General features: G+C 51.5%; 1 protein-coding gene across 2 annotated transcripts in view; it reads left to right on the top strand.

The window, feature by feature from the left end:
• The window catches only part of PRKCB (protein kinase C beta), a gene marked incomplete at both ends in the record, with an annotated part of 125,803 nt that overhangs the window by 36,899 nt on the left and 70,765 nt on the right, over positions 1 to 18,139 (top strand). For both annotated transcript variants that reach the window (XM_084271228.1, XM_084271227.1), the window contains one exon: positions 13,028 to 13,110. In XM_084271228.1, coding sequence (XP_084127354.1) covers positions 13,028 to 13,110 — 83 coding nt within the window. The remainder of the gene's footprint in view (positions 1 to 13,027; positions 13,111 to 18,139) is intronic.

The raw sequence follows: 18,139 nt of genomic DNA, 5'->3' as shown, positions 1-18,139 counted from the left end.
AGGATTAATGTGCTGTTACAAAAAGTAATGTGTCTCTAAAGCCAGCAGCCATCTTCTAGAGCTCCGAGATGTGAGTATAATAATTGGGATGGCATTGGGTTCTCTGCACCTGGGACTGACCTCTTCTTAATGTTTGACTTGTTCTCTGGGCAGGACGGATCCTGCAGGGATACCTTTCCATATTTCTACCTCCTCTCCAGAGGCTGACCCGAAGTTTCAATTACAATATTAAATTACCAGGTCACCAGAGTTAAAGTAGGCTGCCAAGTTTTTAATGATCTTCTCTTTCTTGTCATGTGCAGGGATGGGTTTTGGTTTGGGTTTTTTTTTTTTCCAAGCCTCCTTTCCATCTCTGCACTTTTAATTGAGACCATCTGTAGTTTAACACATCACAGCAGCGAGCCCGAGGAGCGAGCGAGCGGTGAGTTGTGTAACTGGTGCAGGAGAGGCTGTGTTTTAAGAGGACTCGGTGTTCATCCTCCGGGGACTGCAGCAGCTTTCCACTGTCTTCTAGCACCTTCCTAAGAAATCCAGAACTAATTGCCAAGACTGTTTAAGCTGGTCCCTCGGGGCCTCAATTAATCACAGAGTACTTATTTTCCATCTCTCGCTGGTGGAGGTGCTGAAGGTGGTGTTGAGAGGCTGAGATGGGTCCTGAAGCTGTTAAGTGGGGGTGCATGAGCAGAACTGGCCACAGATGCTGGGGTGTCCCCAGGGATGTACCCCCATCCCCTTGAAAAGGGACTGGGCTCAGAGGGGGCTTCAGCAGTTCCCTCTGCTGCCTGTCCTGTTTGCCTAAGGGAGGAACTGAGTTTGTCCATCATCTTGAGAAGCCTCTCACCTGCCTTGGCCAGCACCCAGCTGCTCTCCCTCTGATGCCTGTGATCTCCAGGGGAGCTGTGGAAAGGTCAGCATCACCGCTTGCCCTGACTGCCACGGGATGCTCTGCAGTCCAGGAGCTGGGGCTGTCCTGCTCCAGCCCAGCACCATCCTTCTCCCTGCCCGAGGCCATGACAAACTCCTCTGCATGTAATGCTGCAAGGCTCGTAATTTGGGCTTTTAAGAAACAGGTTAGAGGGGATGTTAACATGGAAAGAAACAAATTCCAACTTGAAAAATTACCTGTTAGCCCTGCTGCATCATGTCACCTGGCTATGATTAAAGATTGGGGAATAGTACAGGTCCCTCCTGTTCATCCAGGGCATCTGTCAGGACGGGGGTGTGGGCAGTTTCATGGCTGGTGCTGTGCCCCCTGGTTCTGTGTGTGGGTCTGGGCAGCAGCACCTGGCACAGGGAAGAGGAGCGGAGAAGAAAGGTGTCTGTGATTCCTGGGCACTTCATGCAGGGAAACATACTGGCAGCTTCCTTCTCATTGCTTTGAGCTTCTCTGCTGGCCCTGGCTGCGTCCTGGGGGGCAGCTGGGTTTGGAGAGCGGCTGAGCGGTGCTGCGTGGTGCCTGGTGCCGGCGCGATGCGTTGTCTGCGTGGCCGCCCCCATTTAAGCACTGGGGCGCATGGCTCCGCTTGCTAACAGCCCCTCTGTAAAGGTTCCTGCAGGCAAGCTGTTCTGCCAGGGGCTTTTGTTGGTCTGTTAATAGCGTGTTTTGTGGTGGCACTTGGCCACGTACCTGCACAACCATCCTTGCCTGCGCAGCTGGGGTGCAGGCACGTGGTGGGGGCAGAAAGGAGCAGTTCCCACAGGGTGTCTTTGGATGCTGGTGATGAGGCTGCTGGGGTGCCCTGCTTGCTGCGCCCAAGCAGCTTTTTTTGGCCTGACCAATTCAGCAAGGAAGCAAGAAGCTGGACTTTTGCCATGTCCTGACTGGAGAGAACCACTCTGCCATGTCTGGTGAGCCCTGTGCCGAGGAGAGCTGCAGAAGCCAGGCCAGCAGCATCAGCCATGCTGCACCCTGGAGCTGCATGGGCAGCCCCCATCCCTTGCAGCCTGCATGTACCTTTGGGTGTTACTCTGGCACATGCAGTGGGAGAACGAAGATCTTTTCCCTGATCTGAGCTCAAATGCGTTCATCGTCCCCTTCCCTGCCCACACCTATTCTATTGCCATGGATGATTGATGTTCCCCATCCTGCTTGGCTTCAATACCTTCATTGTCATGCAGAGGATGTTGTCAATTCATTACTGGTATTTCATGTAAAAGCTATGGACTTTTTTGAATGTTTTGTTCATATGTACTCAGATAGCTCTGAAAGTGCATGGCTGGGCTCAAAATATTTAACCCCTTTAATATTCTTGGGTTTTTTTGTTTTTAAAGACATCTTAGAAGTGAACAGCAGAGTAGCCTTCCTCCCCCTGCTCTTCATCACAGCTACTGTGGCCTGCTTCTGCACGTTGGACACTGCCAGCACTGGATTTGCTTATTTTTTGTTGACAAGGTCTTATCCTGAGAAGCCACAAAGACCACTTGAACCCCTCCCCAGCCTTAGCATCCCAACGCTGCTGCTGCAGCTTGGTGTTTGGGGGTGATGTTCCCCAGTCACTGGCAAGACTAACGTTGGGACCTGCTGAGTTTGGCCCTGCAGCATGAGAAGCACCATGAGAAAGCAGAGCAGCTCAAAGAGCAAACCAGTCATAACTGGCTTACAAGGAAAGGACACAGATAACTGATAGCCGTGCCGTGAGCATGGGGTACGTGGGAGGGATGGGGGTACTTACGCTGCTGCCGGGATGTGTTGAGAGGTCTCTGGGGCATCCTGCCTGTGTTTTGGCAGTGTGGGCGGTGGTGTGGTGAGGGGCACGGGCAGCAGAAAGTCTTGTCTGCTGGAGGTGGGGAAGGGCTCGGTGGCTGCATCCCTTCCAGCCTGGTTTTGGGAATTAAGTGGGTGCTCCCTGGGTGGGAGATGATGGTGAAATGTGGGTGAGCACCAGAGTGTGGAGACAGCACAAGCTGGAAAGCTCAGTCATCCATGAACTGACCGAGGAGAAAGGGCAGGAGGAGATGAGGGTGTCTACAGGAGCCTTCCCAAAATAACCAGCCTGAGGCAGCACAAGGAGCAGCCCAGACCCTGCCCACAAAACCCCTCTGCATTTTAGCCCCCATCCTGGGGCATCAGTAGCCCAGGAACATTCCTGGGAAGTCCTGCTGAGACTTACAATTCATGGAGGAATTGGGGAGGGGGCAACACTGGGCTAACACAGCCTCAGCTCCTGCCTGGCTTTGGAGGTTATAGAAAGTCCTGCGCTGGAGCCCAGTGCCCCATTGGGAAGCACCCCCTCCCCAAGTTGCCCCTGACTCTGGCTGTGTGGGCAGGGCTGGGGGGGCTCGGTGGGGCTCGCTGAGCTGCTGTGGGCACTGCTGGCTCCTGCCCGCAGGTCTGTGGCCGCCGCTTGGTGCATCACGCTGGCCGGGAGCGCGCCCGGGGCTGAATTATTCAGCCTGAAAGTGAATCTCTGTTACAGCTCGGTACGGGAGATGTGCTGATGAAGTATTTAAATTCTGAGCTGGGATGAGGCTCTCTAATGTAAAATTAATGTCCTTGTGTCTCTGGAAATAGCTGCCAGTCGTGGTGTGGGCGCCGCTGGCCGGTTGGCACTGCAGGCTTTGGGAGATGGGCACTGGTGAGAGGCTTTTCCTGCTGGATCCTGGGTCTCTTCAGACCCAGCCTTGTTCAAAAGCTAATGTTGCCCCTCTTCCCTCCCAAAGGGCAAGGAAGGGAAGAGGGGAAGGGGTTGCTGTTCTTGGAGAGCTGGGAGCTCTCCCTGCAGTAAATGGGAGATGTGAGCAAAACTCCCGGAGCTGGTGCCGAGTGTTTGGCCAGACAAGCAGCCAAAATAAATGGGGATGTTTCACTCTGCCCTCTCCTGAAAAAGGATTTGCACAGAAGACTCCTGCTCTTCAGGCATGTAATCCTCATCCCTGAGCTCCTCGCCTGGAAGGCTCAGCCCTTCCCATAGCTCTGGGGGAAGGGCCTCAGGGGGCCAGGAGAAGCAGGAGCATCTTCCATTACCTGAAAAAAGGGGAAACAATTTTGGCCAAGGCGGTGGCTCATGGAGCCTATGGCATGGCCCTGGTTCTGCATGTGTTTGTGTCTGCTCCAGCCCTTTCCAGAGCCCAGGCTGGGATGAGAAACGATGGGTGAAAGCCCTGCCAGTGGCACAGGGTCTTGTATGGTCCCTGCTTTAGTGGGATCTGCTTGAGAGCACGATGGACAGTGCCAGTCGTTTCTGTAATGGCTGGAGGGTTGTGTAGCTTTAACAAAATGTATCCTGCCACTTTTACTTCAGAAATACTAGGAAATGCACTTTTATCTTCCTGGCACTGAATGACAGCTTTCTCAGCACTAATTTGCAAGGCTGGGCCTCTTCAAACCAGTAATGAAGGCTTCCTTGTACCATTAGAGCAGAATTAACTGGTTTGAATAAGAATTGCTCTCTTGGGTTGAAAATCTTTGTAGCAGTTCAGGCAAGCGTGGTCTCCTAGAGCAGTGAGGCTGGTGTGAGACCTCAGAGAAGAGCAGCTGCTGCCATGTGCCCTCCTTTTCCCCTTCTTCCTTAAGAAAAACAGCTCTCCTTTTCTGTAAGAAACCCAAGTGGTACCAAAATGCCTTTCCACACTCTTTTTACCTCCTCACACCTCTTTATCTTTTGATTGAATGAGCAGCATCTCCCCCTCTCCTCTCTGTCTGTGTTCCCCAGGGATCTCTGTCCCCTCTGTTAACCTTCCTGCTCATCCTGACTCCAGGATCCCCTTGGCACCCGATGGTATGAATCGGCACAACCCCAACATGTTTCAGGGGATAAAAGTTGCCCCTGGCTCCTTGGGGTTGCCATCCCAAGGTGGAAGCAGCTGTGGACCCAGTGAGTAAAGAATTTTGCATCACTTGGGTCCACCGAACAAGGTAACACACAGAGACCCAGAGCATCATCCTGAACTCCCTGTAACTTCCCATCATCCCAATCCCCAGAGCTGTTTCTGGATAGGTTTCAGTGGAGGAGAATTGCAGTTCAAAAATCCCAAAGCATGGTCTGTGTGTCTCTGGAGCTGCCAAGGGGGAAACAGCTGAAGTCTGATGGGGAGCCGAAGATATTTGTTGTGTTGTAAGAACTCCAGAAAGCTTTTAACCAAAGCTAGGGATTAAATCCAAATAGCACAAATTTTAGCTCAGCTTCTCTCTGTGTGCTGTAAGTGATTAAAAGCTGTAAAGCGCTGTCAGAAATTCAGGACTTCCCCTCCTGGAAACCTTCTTTCCCCTTATTTTATGATTACCATGCTTGACTGACTTTGTTTGATGTAGCAAGTCATATTTTTTTAATGTGGGAATGGAAAATTGTGGGCAACTGCTGGCTGGGGGTGCATTTTGGTACATCATCGGGGCAGAGCCAGGCTAATGCATCTGACCCCCTGGGTTTGCCCAGCGTAGGTGGATCAACACAAAGCTCACTTAAAAAAAATCTTTCTTTGTTTATTTCCCCCCCCCCCCTCAGTTTTGATAATCTGAATTCCAAGCTGTTTCCTGAATCTTGTGTTATTTAGGAAGTGGAAATGTTATCCAAATGAGAATTTCCACACTTTTTAAGGGAGCAGCTACGCACTGAGATACGCTTGAAATAATCTTCAAGCTTCATGATATTAGAACCATCTGCTAAATCACAGCTCTGTCAGCTCCCTGGGGAGGTTTTAACTCCTCCCTGGGTTTGATTCGTAGATGAATCTTGCTTGATCCTTCTTCTGGCTCTCTTAACTCTCCATCTGTCTGCCTTATTTGACACACCATTCCTGAGATGGGTCTTGGTGCCTCCACACCTCTCCCTTGCCCAGCGGAGGTGGACAAAGGGCTTCCCTTCAGAAGGAATGTGTGTTCTGGGAAGGGATGTACTCAGGAGGAGGCACTGGAGGTGACTTCCCTTGGATTACGCGTTTCATGAGGTACTGGAGGAAAATTGATTAGCCCCTTCTTCAGAACATCAGGACAAGGAGTTCATGCAATGAGATTAGAGCAGCAAATGGAGATCAAATAAAAGGCAGCGCTGCTGTATGCAGCATGGAGTTGCTAGGCAGGGTTCATTCCTGCAGGAAGCCATTTGTCACAGCGTCTGGGTTTTTGAAGAGGGCTGGATACCTTCCTGCCAGCTAACGACGTTTCGTATGGGAGATGAGGCTAATCAGATCTTATGTGGCAGGCTCCAAGCCGATAGCATGCAGGGGTCAGGAAATGATTTATCTCAAGCCAGCCTTGCTCCTCTTGCCAGGTGCGTTGCAGGGCTGTGCTCTCCTGCGGGCTGGTGCCAGGGCCCCGTGCCCATGGCTGAGAGCTGGTGTCAGGGTTGCTGCAACTTGGAGGCAGGTTTGGGGCTCTCCTGGCTTTCCTGGGCTGTGTGGAGATGCAGTGCTTTGGAAGGCACAACGCTGCTGGTCGCCCTGTTCACCCTCCAGCATCTGTGACCCTTTGTGGTCATCTGGCTCCTTGCACAGAGATCTGTGCAGCCTGGCCAGGGTGCTGGGCAAAGCTGTTTTACCTGGCTTCTAGTCCCCCAAACGTACAGTCTAGAGCAAGGTCAAAGTATGCTGGAGAAATAGAGCCCTAAAATACCCCAAAAGACCAGCTCTGTGCAGGGCTGGACACTGCCTTGGACAAACATGTGCTGGCAGTAACAGCATGGGCAGAGTCACAGAGCTCCAGCCCTGGGTCTGCTGCTGCTGTCCAGGGCAACTCAGCAGTCTCAGGCATTTGGAGATGCTTGCAAAGAAACCCCGCTAACCTCAAGTCTTTCTGGGCTTTCATATTCCTGGGAGTAGCTGTGCTCATGTTTTGCTGGCTCTTGGGCAGCCTGAATGCCAGTATAAGGAGCTTAAAGCTTTGATAAAGAGCTTTTCCTGGGTAGGAGCCACCGGACTGGGAAGGATTTTTGTATTCTAAGAGCAAATATTTCAGCATTGTTGTATCTTTGGGCAAACTGCCCAACTGTCTGCTTTTGGGAAAGCATCTGAATGGAGTCGGAGCATGCGAGGTGAGCTGTGGTGCATATGGTGGGGAAACTCTTTTGCATTTGTTTACACTTTGTAAACAGAAGAAAAGAAAATACTCTGAAGTAGAGGGAAGGTGTGCATGCAGGAGATGCTCGTCAAGCAAGCTCTGGGTTACTGATGCCCAAACCTGGTGAGACAGGTGGCAAAACCTGCATTGTTCCTCACCAGGGGAGGAGGGCATGGCCAAGGGTGTCCCTGCACCTCCCTGGGCTGCTGTGTGGGAGAAGAGCCAAGCCCTGGGCTACCAGCTGTGGGAGCCCCTTGATTGGGTGGGCTTCAGCCCTTGTGGGCTGGAGCTGCTGTCTCTGCTGGGTGGACAGGAACAGGGGGCAACACCATGTTCCTTTGCAGTCCCCAAAAGTGCAGGCTGGATGGATGCATCCCCCAGCCCAGGGCTGCCAGCTTCTCAGCCTGTCCTGGCAAGCCATCAGTGGCATAAAAGTGGCCTTTTCAGGATGCAGCATGTCTCCCCATCCCTGCTGACAAAGAGGGTTTTGCTGCTTTTACTGGGAGTGTTGGAGGGACAAGGGGACTCTGTTCCTGCAGGACCAGCTATACCATCATGACAAGCTGCAGTGGCTGCGAGGAGATCCCTTACTAGTAACTCTGCCTGGTGCCTTGCTAACCTGGGTGTCCCTGGTGGGTGTCTGTCAGCATGAAGTGTTGAGCAGCCCTTGGCTGATAACTTGGTGTGTTGGAGCCCTGCATGGCTCTCTGAGCAGTGGGAACTGGCTGCTCCCCTCAGCTCTCCCCAGCATCGAGTGAATACCTTGGAACCTACCCGGCTGCCCCCAAGTGCTTCACTGTACTGAAAGCACCTGCTCTTCTCTAACCATGCTCTGGCTGATGCTGAGATCTGTCCCCACTTATTCTTTTTGCTTTCACTAAGGATTTTGTTATTCGCTCTGTCCTGTTGACTCTGGACAACTGCTGGAGTCCAGGCATGGGGTGAGACCCTGCCCCACAGCAGGGTGCACACAGCAACTGTGAAGCAGGCAGGACTGGTGTGTGGGGGGTGGTGTCATCTCCAAAGTCAGCGCTCAGCTTGCACCTCATTTTGGTCACTGACCGTAGGTCTGGGGTGTCAAAGTCCTCAGCAGTCAGAGGACTTCTACCTGGCTTCTTGCAGTGATATTTCCATGCAGTGCAGTCAAGTGCTGGGTTCTGCTGCCGTTGCTGAGGACTTACCAGAGCCCTTTGTCTGCTGCGGTGATTTGCAGCATTCTTCCCAAACATGCAAACGTACAACTGCTCCCAACCGCATGCTGTTGGATAAAGCTTTAATTTGCTGGCCTGTCTCCCTGCATTCAGCATCCCTGTTTGGCTGGCTGTCAGCAGCCTGGAGCTGATGGATGTTCCTCCTACTGCTGAGCTGTGCTAGCAGCCCTCGCGTCCCCAGGAGGTCCCTTCCCGTGCTGGAGGTGCAGCTGGACACGTGTTCTCCAGTGTTCGTGCTCTTGGAATGCATTTTGATGAGGTTTTTTTCTAGTTGGCAGGTTCTGTGATCAATTTGGGAAAGTGCTTTATGGTTTTTCTTGAGGATTTTTGAGCAGTTGATTAGGCCAAGAAGCCTTTGGGGAGTGTGTGTGCATGTATGTATGTATTTAAGCAACACTGTTAACCTGTTCTCTCTTTTTGTGCTTCAAAATAAGGCTAGTTCTTAGGGTTTGCCTCGTCACCATTGTGTTTTCTTAGCTCTGAAAACCAACCTTCTAGCAGACCTTTCTTCCTGCAACTGTGTCTGGATCACAAGGAGTGGTAATGTGTGATGCTGCCCTGATGCTTTGGCACAGAGTCTCCCCAGATCAGAGAAACTGCTGGAGCTGCTATTAGAAATGTGCATTTTAGCAATTTTTATAAGTCTGTGGAGTCCCTGAGCTCTGGGGCTCTCTCTCATCTTGGGTTTTGCAGCCTCTGCTTATCCCCAAGACAGAGATGTCTCCCCAGATGCCTGCGATGGAGATACATCTAAGGAAGAATTTAGGGCTGGTTGGCATCCTTGTATTACACTATAACAAGCGGTAAAGGTTAATGTTTCATTTTTGTTGTACATAAGTGACTTGGGATGTTTGTATCTCAGTAGCAGGATTTGGTAACATTATTATCCACGTAATATGATTTACAAATCGCTGTCTGATCAGCGTCCTGTGAAAGCTGCTGCTTGTCCTGTAGTTTCTAAACTGACAAAGATAGAGGCTTAAACCCCTGAAGTGTGATGAAAGCAGGAGTGTCACGGCAGCAGACAGGGACCCAGCTGCCTCGTGGTGCTGCGGTTGGGAGAGCCAGAGCCTGGCTCCTGCTTGGCAGGGTGAAAAGCCAACGACATCCCCTGTGTGATGGACCGGATCAGTCATGGGAGGAAAGATCTATCAAATCTTCTTGTGTCTGTTGGGTAGGACACGTGTTGAGGTGTTATGGCAGGATCAGTGGTGTAAGCTCCTGTACCCCATTAATTCTATCAGACAGTTTCTTTGCATGGGCTGGCTGGTCACCTCTGCATGTGTGAAGTGTTTGAATGGATCAGTCCAAGGCTTGTGGCACTTCCTCTGGAGCGTGGTGTGCAAAGCAATCAACACAAAGCCTCTGGTTTGCTTGGGATGCATCAGGAAGTCTGAACACTTCCCCATTTTTCCAGTGGATTGTCCTTACATTCTACATCAGCGTTGATTGCTGGAGAACCTGCTACTCTTGCTTAGTATTCATACACCACAAGGGTGGCTTCCAGTGACTTGGACATCATCTGCTTAATTGAACTGTAACGTGGATGTATGGAATGCGTGGCAGTCATTTTTCCACTTGAAAATACTGTGTTTCTAGCTTATTCCTTAGCTCTTTCCTCTAAGGGCAGGAGGTATTACCATGTGCCTATGTACTTAATGTCGCCTTAATTATTAAAATCATCAATGAAACCTTAAAAGGATATGGGGGAGAGGCTGCAGTAAAAATCTGGGATGGTTTTGACTTTCTTGGATGTTGGCTTCCTAGTCTCTCTTGCCACTGGAAACAGGCGTTTCGCCTCTTCTGTTTGTGCAAGTGGAGATGTAAGAAGAGCATGGTGTGCTTTCAGGGGGTCCTTGGAGGGGCAGGAGCGAGCGGCTCGCCCAGGGTTGATACACACACACACACGGGCTTTGCTTGCTCCAGTCATCCCCTCACACATCTGTGAGGATCAATCACTTGGCTCCGTGTTCTCCTTTTCCTTGCTGCTTCAAATTCTCTTTTTGTTCCTCCTTACTGCCCAAGTTCTGCCTGTCAAATGAAATGCATTGCAAGCAGAGAGCCGCTGCAGGTTCTTTTGCGCAACAGAACTTAAGATTTTGGTTTTTATTTTTATTTTTAAATCAGATGCATCTGAAACCCACAGCTCTGCTGCCGTGCCACGTCTCCTGGCTGCGCAACGCAGAGCCTGGGGAGTGATAAATCCCTGTGAATGCACGAACAGAGCAGGGCCCCAGTCTTCTGGTGCAGGGGGGATCCAGGAGCGCAGCACCATGGCTGTCTGTGAGAGCAAAAATAGAAAGGTCAGATTTCTGACTTCATATACAGCCAAGCTGACAGTGTGCCTTGCCCTGCTCAGGGGAGGCGCGTGTGGAAAGTGAAGCGGCGAGCGCACATGGAAATAGCTGAGGTGGTGAAGCTGCTACAAGGGACAGAAACTAACCTTTTTTTTATAATCCCCATCATACCGTGGGCGGTCCGTGTGCTGGTAGCCATGTTTGGGGTGGCTGCTTTCCTCTGCCTGCTCCTGAATGGCAGGAAATTTGTCAGCATGCCCAGCGGTGCCAAGGTGGGGTGGGCTCAGCCAGATGGGTGCTGCTGCCATAGCTGCCCTGTGTTCAGAAGGGCTTTCCACAGCACTGCTGCAGGGGCCAGCTCAGCAAACACAGCCCACCGTGTTGGAAGGGGTCCTTGGGAGATGGGAAGAGCTTGGTGAGGGCATCTGTGGGAATGCCAGGCAGGTTGTGGTGGTGGAATGGAAGAGGCAGGTCCGTTGGCTTTTGTGTGGTGATGTCTTTGTCTTTGCTCTCCAAAGCCTGGTAGAGCAGAGCCTGATCCAGGTGCTGTGGGCTCACTGAATGCATCCAGCCAGAGGAAGGCTCCAGGATGGGCAGAGCCTGGGGATGCTTAGTGTCAGGTGAGGGGTGGGAGGGCAGGTGCTGTTAGCACACAGTTCATGCTGTGCAAAATAGAACCAGATGCTCTCCTGTGCCTGCTGTGGCTGGTGGGTCAGCCGTCATGGGTGGGAAGTCCAGCACGCACAGCTCCTGCTTTTTTCCTTCTCCAGTTTCTGTCACTCCAAAGGCAGGAAGGCTGTTTTCCCCAACCAGGAACAAATAGAACTGTCCACAAAGTGCAAAAGCTTCTCAGGAGCTGGGAAAGCACTAAAGGACCTGCTTTTCCTTCTTGTACCTACTCTTCAGCATCAGGTTTGCATCCATCAGCCTTTTTATGTACGGCATGGAGGAATGGCATTAGGACATTCAGCCCAGCAGCAATCTTGTTTCTTGTGTTGAACTGAAATCATTCTGGCTCCACTGGGAACCTTTCACTGCAGCCTCGATGTTGGCATCAGCGTTCAGCCTCCCGACAGCACCTGCACTCCAGCGTTGTGGAGCCTTATTGAGTTTGTACACACACTTCAGGACGAATCTGTACTAATAGAATTGTAGAGGTCCTACGAGGAGAGAGTTCTTGGCAGCTGTTGTGCCTCTCAAACCTTCTGGGTTTGGGGTTTTTTTTTTTCTCCCCGACAATGAAAAATGTAAAAAGGAAAATGGATTTCAAGCTGGAGGTGGCAGGGCACAATAAGGGGATTGTGAGTTTAATGGCAAACATCACTTGCTTTTTCCTTGTTCCTTAGGAAAGGTCCAATATTGATGCAACTGAAACCTGCTTTGTTTTTGCACTGCTCAATTTATGTGCTCGGTTTCTCTGAAAGCTGGTGGGCTGCGTCTCATCTTCCAGTTGCTCTTTCATTTTGTGTGGCTACAGGCTCTTGAGAAAAGAGAATTGGCACTCATTCCCTCGGTGCTGTTCCTGAATGAGCTCCCTTTGTGGGGGGGTGGCACCTCAGTGCTGAGATCCCATCCCTCAGGATGGGTTGTGGTGCAGATGTGGTGATGAGGCACAGTATGGATGCAGTGCAGAGAGAGGTTGGACCTGCTGGGGCTGGCACCCGGGAGGAGGTGATGTGGAGCGCAAGGTGGTCCCAAAGCGGTAGTGCTGCCTCCAGCTGCAGGGTGAGGTGGGCTGACACCCTTGGGGAAGGACCTGGTCCGTAAGTTGAAGTTATCTGCTGTCCCAAGTTGCTTTTTTAAGGTCTATCCCTGAAAGTAAGGTGCTTATGTGGCATTTAGGGCAAAAATTAGCCTTAGACTACAGCACTTTGATCACACAGACTGCAAAAATACTGCTGGCAGCTTCAGATTAGCATGTGCTATAAGGGTTCGGTGGTTTTAAGGATGTGGATTTAGCTCTGGATACTTATGCTCAAAAGTCTGGGTAGTGGCATGTTGGGATTAATATTCCTGTGCTGTTCCCAGAAGGGTGATTTTTGTCATCGACATGTGTGCGTGAGGAGAGGAAGACGTACGTGTCTTCTGGTCTGGCAAACGAAGGCTGTGGAGTTGCCGAAGAAAAGCAGAGCTGTGGGAGGAAGATTGCCCACCTGTTCCCATCGGTACAATCTTCCATTTTTGGACACATGCACTTTTCAGCTCAGATACCCACAAATGCCAGATTCTCCCTCTTTTTATACACGGTGGTGACCTCAGAGCATATGCAGTGAGTGACTGAGCTCGAAGCGAACATAAGGGTTCTCAGCCTTCTTTTGACGTTCACTCCACGTTTTGCTTCAGCTCGGTTTTACTGGAAAGCCTGGTCCAGTTGACAATATCCAATAAGGTTTAAAAATCTGCCACAGGTTCACTTAAATAGAAATAGCATCTTCTCAGAAATTGGCTATTAATAGCTCTTGCTTTTGTAAGCTCTGGGCTCGCGTGGTGCCAGCCACTTACCCTGCCTCTCTCTCTTCTCCTTGCAGTTTGCTGCTTCGTCGTGCACAAGCGGTGCCATGAGTTCGTTACCTTCTCCTGCCCCGGTGCTGACAAAGGCCCTGCCTCGGATGTAAGTACCTGCTCCTGCCCCGGCAGCTCGAGTGGAGGCACAGCACAGAGCTCAGTGGGTCACCATGTGTCGCAGTGGTGCTTTTCCACCTCTCTTGGCTGACGACACTTGTGCACCCTTTTGTCATGGGCGTCTCTAATTCGCTGTTGCTCGTAGTTGTGTGGGATGTGTGGGATCTTGTGTATTTTTGAGACATGAGAACCACTTCCAAATCATCCGATAACGTGCTCTCAGCAGAGCAGGGAGAACGTATGAGACCGCAGAGATGTTTCCATTTGGGGCTGAGTCTCCCTTTTGCCCCTGAGTTGCAGCCTCAGTTTCCCCATCAGTAACATGCTGTTTCCAGGCTCTGCTGCCTGAACTGAGGTTTTAGATTTGGGGTTCATTAACACACGTGAAGCACCAAGTCCATAAAACCTGTTTTAATCTTCCAGCAGCAGACTCTGGCAAGTGTGCCCTGAGCTGGAGATAACCCTTCTCTTAGCTGGTTCAATGTCTTGATCAATTCCTTTTGCCCTAAGGGAAATACCCAAAAGAATGATCTGTCATTTAGCAGATGCCTATCATGTCGCTAGACTATAGTTAGCCTCAGGGAACGTTCCTGTCCTTGTTCCTCCTCAGTTCATTACTTTTTCCAAAGCCATTGCTGTCCTGCATCATTATTTCAGCGTTGGTCCTGTGTTGCCCTGCGGTTGTTCAGAGTTACCTGGAGTCGGGGCTCTCAGCCTGCAGCATCCCCGCTCCTCACCCCGGGGCAGTTCTTGCCTAAAAGGTTTTTCCAAGTCTTGTTTTGTATCAGGTTTAATTAAATCAGGACATGTGCTTGGTTTTCTCAAGGAAGAAAGCCCAAACTGGCAACTGTGCTTGCTGGCTTGCGATCTGTGTGGTCAGTGTTGCTGTGAATCCTCCAGCCCCCCCAGGAAACTCAGAACTGACTGGGCAGCATCACCAAGGACAACAAAATTACTGGGAAAACACCAGTTTATGCATGACTTCTGCAAAACAATATCTGAAACAGTATTTAAAAGCCAGAACCTCCCCACGACACCCCACCCCTGCAAATGCCCACTAAATCCCCATCCCTATTTTCACAAGGACTTAATTTCCTGGTGAATCCCCGGGCTTTCGGGGGCGAGTGGGAGAGCTGGAGCAGTGGAGCAGAGCTGGCTTTGGCTGCTGGGTGCAGTTCTGCCAGCGCCTTTCAGGTCTGTCTGGCAGTTCTTGTGTTTTACCGTGGAAACTGGCTAATTTGGGGAACTGCGAGGAGAAAAGAGCTCGAATTGGGGAAACGGCAGTGCACCACAACTCTCACCCTTAAAAATAGAACCGGTGGGAGCAGGCGGTGTAACAGGCAGCGGAAGGTGGAGGCTCAACACACGTTGTCAGTCGCCCTGCCTGGAATGGGGCTGAGTGCCGTGGTGGTGATCAATGGGAGATTTTTAGGGATGGGGGTGAGGCTGGCAGGGAGGGGCCCGTGACAGCTTGGAGCGGGGCAGAGCTGGGGGTCAGCCCCTTTGGGTATTGTGTTGGGCAGGGAGCTGTGTGCAGGGGCTGCCTGTGCTCCTCGGGCAGATGCCGCAGGGAGAGACTGCAGGGGAATGTGGCGGGGAAGGGCTGAGCGTGGGTCACAGAGATCCTGCATCCTTCCCCAGAACTGTGTTCATGTCCCAGCCAAACCAGAGGGCAGGCTGGTGCCTGATTGTCTGATTTCTCCTCCTGTGTGAGTGGTGGGACAGCTGTGGTTTGGATCTGAGACCTGTCTGGGCTCTGGTCCTAAGGAATTTGCTGGGCAGCTCCTGCTGCCAGGGACCCCATGCAGGGGACTGGACCGTGTTGGATGGTACTGACATCCCACATCCCCAGAGCTGCCCTTGAACTTGGTCGTTGCTCTGGCTCTACAAAGTGCTGGCTTTATGCCTGTGCCCAGCTTGGTCTGTGACCTGTGGAGGGACCTGCCTGTGTGAAATCCTGGTTTGATCCTGATGTTGGATTTCTCAGGGCACGTGTACTTGCAGCCCTCCAGTGTGCTGAAGCCTACCTGACAGTGCTCCTCCACCTCCAGAGCACGTGCCTGGCAGAGTGTTAATTCTAACGAGCTGATGGTGAAGCTTTTGGCTGTTTCCCACAGACTGAGGTACCCTGGTAGGTGTCTTCTGGCTCCCCCAGGTCAGTGCTGCAGTGGCTGAGGTCCCGCTCCAGTGTGCTGCTGGGATGCTGCCCTGGGAGCAGCTGCTTTCAGACTTGGCTTGTGCACAGTTCAGTAAGCCTGGCTTTATTTCCACTTCCCAACAGACAATTAGTCAAGGTATTACATGGGGTTTTTTTAAATCCCCCCCATCCCTGGGCACTCTGCGTGACTATCTCTTTCCTCACTGAAGGCTTTCCTCTCAATAGAGGCTACTGCTAATTGCAGTGTATTGGTAATTACCGAACCTTAAAAATTAACTAGTGGAGGGGAAAAGGAAATGCAGAGGAGATGCCAACCCAAGAGAGACTGATGCAGTGCTGTAGTTCAGCCTGGCAGGCAGCTACAACCACCACACAGCTCTCTGCTTGTTCCCCCAGCCCAGTGGGATGGGGGTGAGAATCGAAAAGAAAAATGTGAAACTTGTGGCTTGAGATAAAGACAGGTTAATGGGACAGGCAAGGAAAAGAATAATAATCATGGGGATACAAGAATATACAAATCAAGTGATGCTCAGAGCAATTGCTCACCCCTGGGAACTGATGCTTGGCTTCTTTCTGAGCCACACTGGCTTCCAGCCACCCCCACTTTTATACAGACCATGACATCATATGGTATGGAATATCCCTTTGGGCAGTTGGGGTCAGCTGTCCTGGCTGTATCCTCTCCCAGCTGCTTGGGTGCCCCTCACCTTCTCATTGGCAAGACAGGATGAGAAGCTGAAAAGTCCTTGATTGCTGGGCAACAACTGAAAACATCAGCATGTTATCGACATTGCTCTCATCCTGAATCCCAGATGCAGCACTGCATCAGTTACTAGGAAGACGATTTAACTCTATCCCAGCTGAAACCAGGATACACCTCCACATGGTCTGTTCCAGCAGACTATCAGGGCAATTCCCCTCACTGCCTTTGCTGCCACCCCTGCACAGTGCATACCTGCTGTAACAGGGTGAGGAGAGCTGGAGACGGCACGGGGAAGAGAGGTGAGGATGATAGACATCCACTTTCTGCCCTTCCCTTAGCTTGCCTGGATGGCCAAACTCCTCTCTAACAGACTTGCATGAATGTGTCCAGGTCACTCCACACAGCAGCAGAGCTCAGGGTGTGGGTAGTGTGGCAGAGCCCTTGGTACCGGCGCTGCTTGCCCGGTGCTGCCAGGCGTGTGTCAAGCTGCCTCTGTCACGTAGCCAGCGGTGCTGGAGGTTTGACAGTGACCTTTGCTGCTAAGTAATGTCACGCTGGGAGATTCCTTCTGGCCATGTGTGTACTCTGACACGCTTTCTCCCCTCTCTTCTCTGTCATCTGAAACACGTGATAAAAGCAGCAGCAAACCCCACTTGCAAGCCTAGTGCCTGGCAGACCTAATCCGGGCTGGAGAGGTCTGTGTCATGTAGCCAAAAATACCCAGATGAGGTGATGTCTGTGGGCAAGGGGCTGCTGTCCCCATGGCTCTGTGTGGCCCCGGGGTGTCTGGGTGAGTGCTGCAGGCACCTCTCTGGTGGCAGAGCTGGAAACCCTCTCCTGGTTGGGTACAAAACCAGCAGGAAGGTGCCAGCGGGGCAGAGGGAGATGGAAATGCTGAAACCACTTAACCTTGCTGAAGGAAAATGAGGTTTGGCAGTGGGAGAGCAGGGACGGCTGTGATCCAGATGCCACCTCTGGAGCTTTGCTCAGGCATTGGGCAGCCTGCCTGCCCAGGCGCTGCTTTTCTCATCCTTGCTCATCATCTGGATAGCAGCTCGCAGCAGGCAGGAAAGGCAGCAGGTACTGGGGAGATGTTTCTCCTGTTTCTGTGCAGAGTTTTGGCTGAAGGTGGATGCAGTGCTTTTCTTTTTCTCCCTGCCAGCTCTGTTCAAGGGTGAGCAAGGAGGACAGGAGGACCAGGAAGACATCCTGGTGTTACTCCAGGACCCTTGGCCCTGGACCACACGTGTCCTCTCCCACCCTGCGGCTGCAGGTTACTGTGGGCAGCCTCTGCCTGAGAAGGGGGAGGTCTAAATTAACTCTAATCTCTCATGTTTTTAAGAGGTGCCACTTGATACTGGGGCACACATAAAGGCCCTGGTCAGATTCTCCATTGCCTGCTCTTACTGCTGGGGGAGAGTTGCTGCTGCGGCTCATCGAGCAGACGGGTAAAAGCTGCCCAGTTGGTGTTAGTTAATTTTTAATATGTTATTTCTGAAAACAAAGAGAGGGATTCAGATGCTTGGGACTGAAAGCAGGGAGCAAAAATGGCCCTTTGTAGCTGCAGTTTTGGGTGCTGAGCCCCAGCCCTCTGCGAGACCCTCTAGTTTGTACCCCTGGACAGCCAGGGCATAACTGGGGGGGGTGCATGGAGGGCAAACTTGTCCCTTCTGCACTGGCAGTCAGGCTTCTCGCAGCAATATAATCCTTAACAAGCTTTGAATCAGGAGACAGAAAGCAGTTTCACCAACCAGTAATACCCTGCTTACTTCAGGAACGAGCCGAGGACAGGGGCTTCATTTTGAAGTGATGCAAAGCTCCGAGTTTTCCTCCTCTCTGTCGCTGCTAATAACCATGGCACGAATCCAGAGCGACCTATAATTATGTCAGGCATGGGAAGCATCTAGGTTGTAATGATTATAGCTACGCCTTTTTTTTTTATCCAGTCGGTGCAGCAATCTGGTCTTTCCTTTCACAAATATTAATACCCAAGGAAATCTTGCTGGAAGAATGAGTTGAATTGATTGCATTTGTTTAAACCTTGCAGAGTGTTGGTCGTTAGCTGGGCCACGTGATGATTTTCCTCTGAGCTGGAGAAGGAAGAGAGGCGTTCAGTGAGATGGCATCTGCAGGGGCAGTGCAGAGCGGTGGCTGGAA

This window comes from Gallinula chloropus (assembly GCF_964237585.1).
Source record: "Gallinula chloropus genome assembly, chromosome: 15".
NCBI lineage: Eukaryota > Metazoa > Chordata > Aves > Gruiformes > Rallidae > Gallinula > Gallinula chloropus.
The sequence above is the reverse complement of the archived record's forward strand: the minus strand, read 5'-3'. Positions and strand labels throughout refer to the sequence as shown.